The sequence below is a fragment of the Vigna radiata genome, chromosome 4, assembly GCF_000741045.1.
Source record: "Vigna radiata var. radiata cultivar VC1973A chromosome 4, Vradiata_ver6, whole genome shotgun sequence".
Lineage (NCBI taxonomy): Eukaryota > Viridiplantae > Streptophyta > Magnoliopsida > Fabales > Fabaceae > Vigna > Vigna radiata.
Window position 1 is genome coordinate 14,946,241 of NC_028354.1, and position 7,330 is coordinate 14,953,570.

Below are 7,330 nucleotides of genomic sequence, written 5' to 3' on the forward strand. Positions count from 1 at the left end.
GAGGCAAACTAGAATTCACTTTCAGTTCAGTAATGCTAATTACACAAACCTGCATTGCAACAAACGTGTACACAGTATGGTTGAGCTTCCAGTGTCCCAACTCATGGGCAATAACAGCAACAATTTCCTCATCATTTTTGCACTGTGTAACACCATTTGATAATGTAAGGATCATTCAACTCACTAGAAACTACTCAAATATATCAATGCCACTAAAAGTTGAAAGTAAAATCAGAAGATGCAGAAAATGCCAACAAAAGTTTATCATCAAATTCTCATGTGAGCCTGTAAATACAAAGACAATCACATAATGTTGGAAGCACAGCCGCTACCTTGAAATACCACATCAATATTAAAAAAGTTCCCCTTTGTGATACTCAGATTGCTACATAGTACATACACTCCAACAGTTTAATCTTTAAACTGAAGCAGTACATATAATCATGGTAGTTGAATCGTGAACCGTATCATGTATCGGAGAGCTTATGTTTTGTATCGTGAATCATGTGATTCATAAACATTTAAAAAATTTAACATACAAGACATACAAACATGTAAAAATGTAATTAATAATAACAGTTACATTAAAATACAAAGAAAGCTCTTCTAAAAGGCTACAATACAACTCAAGAGCTATAAAACAACCTGAAAGATTAAATAACTTTCTGCAGTTAGTAATTCCTAACCTGTTGAATTAATGTGTCATAAAGCACAATCCTTTTGTTCTTGAAGAATCCATACATATAGGCCTGCAATATATATTTAGATAAATTACGTCAAGCAAATTTACAAACTGAAGATAGAAAACTGTGAAAGATTATATTCTATACTTTCGTTTTTTATGACGTGAGAAATTAAAGAAAGGTTATGCAAATTAGAAAGTGTGATCACATATCCAACTCAAAATATTATAAGATACAAAAATAAATGGTATCCCCTATAAGCCATCATCATGAGGTTTTAAGCAACTCTATTGAAAATCACAACAAGCGAAGGAAACCACTCTACAATAGACTGACATCAAATACAATCCTATAACTCCATCAACAGAGGTTTGACAAAATTTGAGCATTCAATATTCAAAAAGATCCTGAGGCCATGACTTCCTTTTGCACAAAAATGGGAAGGCGCCTAACCTTCATAAGTAAGGTTCAAAAAGGCCAATCATATGGAAGCCATTATTCAAGACCCTTCTCAGTATATGGCAACAGAAAAAAGTTTATCATAATAGTTTATTGTTTATTAAAAATATGTGACTGTGATCGCATGTTAAGGCTAAATTATAATCATCCCAAGGGATTAATAAAAAGATGAAGACAACTACACAACAAACAAACAACGTAAGAAAATTTAAAAGGCTGGCAGTTGATAAAAAAAGTCAGGATGGTTGACAAACTACAAAAAATTTGAATCCTCTGCATGCATGCAGACAATAAGAAATAAGACTTACTGGACCTCAAAAGGCAGGTGTAATGGAAAATATAAATTAACGTTAATGAATATATTTGAGATTTGAGTAAATATGCATCATTGCAAGGGTAATCGTATTGGTTTTAATTTTACAGGAGTTCAATATTTCCTTACATTGCTGTGACTTGATCTTGTGGATCCATCAACAACAAACAGTTTCCTTAACGGAAAGTTGAGGGTGGAAGCAAGTTTCTCGATTTTCTCCCTAAGTTGACCATCTGGAAGCTAGTTACAAGAATATCATGAGCACAAAAATAAAGATATAAAATGTGATTAGAAAAATACAGAAAAGATTTGCACGAACTACAATTCCAACCAACCCAACTCCATTAATGTGTTAATTATGTTTACAGCTTTAACCCAGCAGTTATACAAAAGATTACTGTGCCCTTCCTCTAGATTGCCTCTCCCAAGGTCAAGCAGACTGTTTCTTATCAAAGCCACAGCATCCACATCCATCAACTTAACCTCTCCCAAAACTTCACGTCAACCCCCCAATCCCCAACAGAATAGAGTCTAAGTGTAATTAGCACTAACCTTAGAAGACTTCAATGTAACTATGCCAAAATTAAAATAAAAAAACATGGTACACATACTTTTTCTAAAATATAGTAAGATGACAAAATCTTACAGGAGTGAACTTATTGAAGAGTGGAGCTATTAGTACTGGATAAAGAGTCATCATCACAATAGAAAGCCCAAATGTAAACGCCCAAAGATAGATGGCTAAGTATGGACCTCCTTTCTGCAAAATTTAAAACGAATGTTTAAATAGAAAACAATGAGTTCATCATCCATCACGGCAAACAAAATGACAGGAAGAGCATAAAACATAATTTAGTAAATACCACACCCAAAAATATCTAAAAATTAGGAACAACTAGAAAATCCAAAATATCAAGCTTAAGTTTTCAAGCAATGATTATTTTGAATAGCAGAAGATTTTACCTGTATTATTACAATGATTGCAGACACAATAGGTGGACCAATTATTACAGCAAGGAAAATTCCTTTAATCATGTCCCTAAAGAATAACCACGGTGTTTGCTGTATAAAGATCATAAAAATGTAAGGATACAAGCATATATAAATTTTGCAAAAGAAACTTACATACTCAGGTGTGAAAAATCTCAATAAAATATTACATAGATGATTGAATTTGAAGAAAGAATATGAACCTTATTAAAACCATGACGGGCCTCAATCACAAAAGTTGAGTACAGAGAAAAGGGCAAATCGGTTATCTGCAGAAAACGTAAAAGTGCATAATAGATTTTATTAAAATGTCGATGATAAGATTGATAATAATTCAAATGTACACACATCGGAAGCATAAAAAAGCTAGCATCCATGATCTACCACAACTAAAAAAGGAATAAAAAAGAAAACCTTAAAAATTACTTTATTCCCTAGCAGTAAAGAAGCGTCAAAAGCATACCTGTGACCAAATCATCAAACCAGCTAAAAAGGCAAGAGTATGCAGTATTTCATTCTCTGCATTGAGACCAACTGTTGTCACATATTCTCCTGATTTCTGCAAGCAATAGACATAAATTTTACAATGGCAGAGAAGAAGCTATACTTCATAAACACCATAACAAATTCTCACCTTCCAAAACCAGGGCAATACCCCAAAGTACAAAATTGTAGAGTCTGTCACTATTGTCACAAACTCGTGAATAAAATGAAAGTGGCTGGACAAAGTAAATATAAAAGTCATCTGTAAGAATGCTAATAACACACAATTACAAAAAAGAATACCAGAGATACCCTTGTATGAGTGTAAGATCTCGTTATCTAATGAAAGAAATTCACACGATACAAACCTTTTATCAAGACTATAGGCTCTTGATTTTTCAAATTTCTCTTGGCTGATAACCCCTTCTAAAGTCTTTGGAAGAGTTGGAAGTTTGAGGGCCTTATGTTGCCGCACATCCAAGTAAGTTTCAAATATATACATTAATATCATAAATCCTGAAAATAGATCAGAAGAAAACAAGGAATATTTACATCTTTATTTTCAATTTTTTAAGGTTAAGCAGTGGAATACAGCCAAAACAGTACGTGAAAACAGTATAGGATAGTCAAAACTGGACCAAATCAAATGCTAGAGAAAAGCCAAATTCATGTAGAATGGTGGTGTAACTGAAGGGACTAGACAATTGGTTGTAGGGTCCAGTGGAGCTAGTGAGTAATACGATGCATCAAGATTTAGGTGTCAGATTTGAGCAGCTACTTCTTGTAATATTCATTTTACTAGTTTCGCTTTTACCCGAGTATAATCCTACAGTTTCGTATATATAGATGGATCCACATTATGTTTCGTGTCTGCTTCTTCTCCCTATTTATATCTGTTCACTCGGTTAGAACAAACAATATGTTTTCACACGAAAGGAGTTGTGTAGCGTCATAAAGCACTGCCAAACACGTTCCATTACATCCACCCAATTTGACATATTTATGGAGTTGTTCACACTGCCAAACACCCGATTTCATTAAGGCAAGTCAGCTATGTTTTAATAAACACCCCAGCGAAGAATCAATGCAAGATCAAACAACTAGCCAACCTAGCTTTAATGCCCCCAAAAGCATATTATATAGGCATAAAAATAATCATACTTTTTAATCCTAAACTTTGTTTGAAGCTATCTACACAACCTAAAACCAAATAATTGCAGTTAAATATCGAAGTATGACTAATCAGTGAAGTCTCGGATGCTGCAAGTCCATCAGGGCTTTCCATAACACATCCTTGACCACCACAACATCACTTAAAACCCTACTTTGTCCTTTGTTTCTTCATCTCAAGTTATAATTAACTAAATACAAAAGGAAGCACAATGTTTATCGACATTATTCTTATCTCCCCAACACTGGTTAATGGTCAGAGACCACAGGGTTTTCCGATTTCAAAGAAAACTACATAGAGAAAATAACAAAAACCCATAGCAAAGGAAAATGCTAGTACAAGTAAAAGAGGGGGCTGGGACTCAAAATCCTCAAGTGAATAATCACAGTAAGTTCAATTAACGCATTATCTCAATCCAATAAAAGGGTCAAAATACACAATTTACACAAAAAATGGCAAATTCAAGAGAAACCCAAATCAAATTACCAGTGAAATGAAAGACTTTATTTACAATAAAATGACCCAGCAGCTGAAAGAAATAGTTTGAGTGTGGAAAATAAGGGAGGGGGAAAAAGGAAGGGGGGGGCACAAACTTAGGACTTCTGCAGACTACCTTAACAACACCCCCAGTGGCTTCCTTGATACAAAGAAAAGCACAATTTTTATATTACCATGAGATGGTAAGCAAGCCAAAGATCAAACATAATTGCTATATTTAGGCCACCCGAACAGAAGGCATCATCTCAAATACATATTCGATTTAGCATTAACAATTTTGAATCTTTAAACATTTTGTATATACTGTTAATTGAATATATACCACACAGGTTATCTTAAAAGAAATAAATATTATCCAGTCATTGGCGCAAAATATAGATTGTAAGTATGCTGCAGAAAAATGTACATCCAATCATCAAGCAAACAATTTTAGGGGGAAAGACAACAATTTTGAAATGTACCTGGAATAAGATGAGCCCAATGAGGACTGGTTCTGTATCGAACCCAAAACTTCGAAACAGATCAGTTGAATTTCGCACCAGAGTATATCCTCCAAATTGCAGAAGTGTAAGAACCTACAAGAACATATCAAAGCATCAAACATAAACTCTGACAAATATTGCAACACCTTTTCCACTAAATATTTAATTCTATTTGACATGATGAAAAACACATGCAAGCAAAGCATTTGGTAGGGACAGAACACAAAAATACTAATTTACACTTCCATTCCTTCTATTTTTAAAAATAGTATCCCCTCCCATGAGAGAGACTAATGAATTAAATTTCGATATAATCTAATGTGAATGAGCCTATCACAACATTTTTTTCTCTTTATGACACTCAGCATTATCAGTAGTTGACAAGCATAAGTTAATTTTAGCTTACGAATGAGCTACTTAGGAAGAAATGTAGGATAAATGTGATGTCTTTTTGTCCTTCTTGTTATAATGATTTGAAACTGCAAAACATCCCTTTTTAGCTTGTTCCTCTGCAGTTACATTATAGACTTGGCTTCAAAGCATCACAGATCAGCAGCTGGACACTTCAACAATTAAGACACATACATTCCAATAGGAATTGGAGTAATTTGGTGGCAGTAGTGATGCTATCTGGTGTTACTCGTATAGTAGCAGGAATTTGGAATAGCAGAAACAAGATTGAATTTGAGGGGTTTCAAATACACAGTATCAACGTATTAATATAGAATTTTCACGGCTGTAAATCTTTCTGGACCAGTAGCAGGTGATATGAATTCTAACATTGTTGAGCTTAAAATTCTTAAGGCTTTTGATATTACTTGCAGGTCAAGGAAAAAAGATAATATTATTCAACAGGATTGGTCTCCTCCAGATGCAAGTTGAATCAAATGTAATACAGATAGAACTTACACTAGTTATGACGACAATGCAGCATGTGGGNCAGAAGGGGGCAATAGAAAGAGAAGAAAGAGCTCACCGACAACGGCTTCCATATAGGGAAACGCCATGGCTAGCACGAAAGCTGATGAACACAACAACAAATGAAGAACGATATATCAGAAGAAGAGAGAGATCATTGGGTTTTATAGAGAGTTGCTTCGAACATCGGATTTGGGATCAAAAACCCCATAGGTCCAAATGTTTGGGACACGTCTAAAAAATTTGGGTGTTATGTTATCCACTTAATTATGTTTTTAACGAATAAAGTTAAGAATAAATGTGTTGTTTTAATTAATACGTTAGTGTGTTGATTAAAAAAATAAAAATTGAAAAAATAATAATAATTATTATTTTTAGGTTTATAATTAAATTTTTGAATATAATCAACTTTAAAAATAATTTATAGGTTTAAAAAGATATATTTAGAAAAATATAAATAGTAAACTTTGTAAAAATATAAAGGAAAAAAAACATGTGTAAAAATATACTAGACTTTCTAAAAATACAAAAGATATACAAAAAATATAGAATTGACTCGCATAGATCGATATAATGTGGATTATTAGACATGTCTAATCAATGCATTAATAAACTCGTTCAATGTATATTATTAAACTTGTCTAATCAGCACATGGACACATTCATCTAATGTGTATTGTTAAACTCGTTTAATTAATATATAAACAAATTTGTGTAATGTGTATTGTAAGATTAGCCTAATTATATAATGGGTCGGGTCATCTAATGTGTATTAATATATTCATTTAATATGTGTATGAACATACTCATCTAAGATATATTTTTATATTGGTAATCAGTGTACGAACAAACTCGTAAATGTGTATTACAAGACTCATCTCAATGTATGTTTATACTCATCTAATGTGTATTCTTAAACTCGTTTAAGTAATGTATGACTCATATAATATTTTTTATTATATTCATCTAATTAATATATTCGTTTAATATATTTGTTAAATCTATGTAATATTTTTTTGGTTTAAACCCTCATTTGGTCCTCGTATTTGTGTGTCAATCTCAAGTGGGTCATTGTTTTTTTTTCTTTCTCAATCGAGTCCATGAACTTGTAAAATTGAACCAATTAAGTCATCTCCGTTAAGTTTTCTCTTACAGTGTTAACCTGTGATGATGTGTTTAAGCTAATGTCATTGTTTAATTACGTGAAAATTTTATTTAAATTAAAGAATTATGACATGGCAATCACTCTTGGACTCTTCATGCTCTTCATCGTCGTGATTGGATTTGAAAGTGAGAAATGTGGTGATCTTGGTTGAAGGGTGAAACAAAGGAT

General features: G+C 32.9%; 1 protein-coding gene across 1 annotated transcript in view; it reads right to left on the minus strand.

Annotated features, from left to right (window-relative positions):
- LOC106759589 (CAAX prenyl protease 1 homolog) overlaps positions 1-6,216 on the minus strand; it is a 9,640-nt gene extending 3,424 nt beyond the window's left edge. The window contains exons 1-10 of the mRNA XM_014642836.2: positions 6,056-6,216; positions 3,297-3,444; positions 3,080-3,164; positions 2,909-3,004; positions 2,649-2,714; positions 2,419-2,517; positions 2,102-2,215; positions 1,585-1,695; positions 687-749; positions 50-142 (exon numbers count right to left, since the gene is read on the minus strand). Of these exons, the coding sequence (XP_014498322.1) occupies positions 50-142; positions 687-749; positions 1,585-1,695; positions 2,102-2,215; positions 2,419-2,517; positions 2,649-2,714; positions 2,909-3,004; positions 3,080-3,164; positions 3,297-3,444; positions 6,056-6,086 (906 nt within the window). The 5' untranslated portion in view covers positions 6,087-6,216. The remainder of the gene's footprint in view (positions 1-49; positions 143-686; positions 750-1,584; positions 1,696-2,101; positions 2,216-2,418; positions 2,518-2,648; positions 2,715-2,908; positions 3,005-3,079; positions 3,165-3,296; positions 3,445-6,055) is intronic.
- Positions 6,217-7,330: the final 1,114 nt, after the last annotated feature.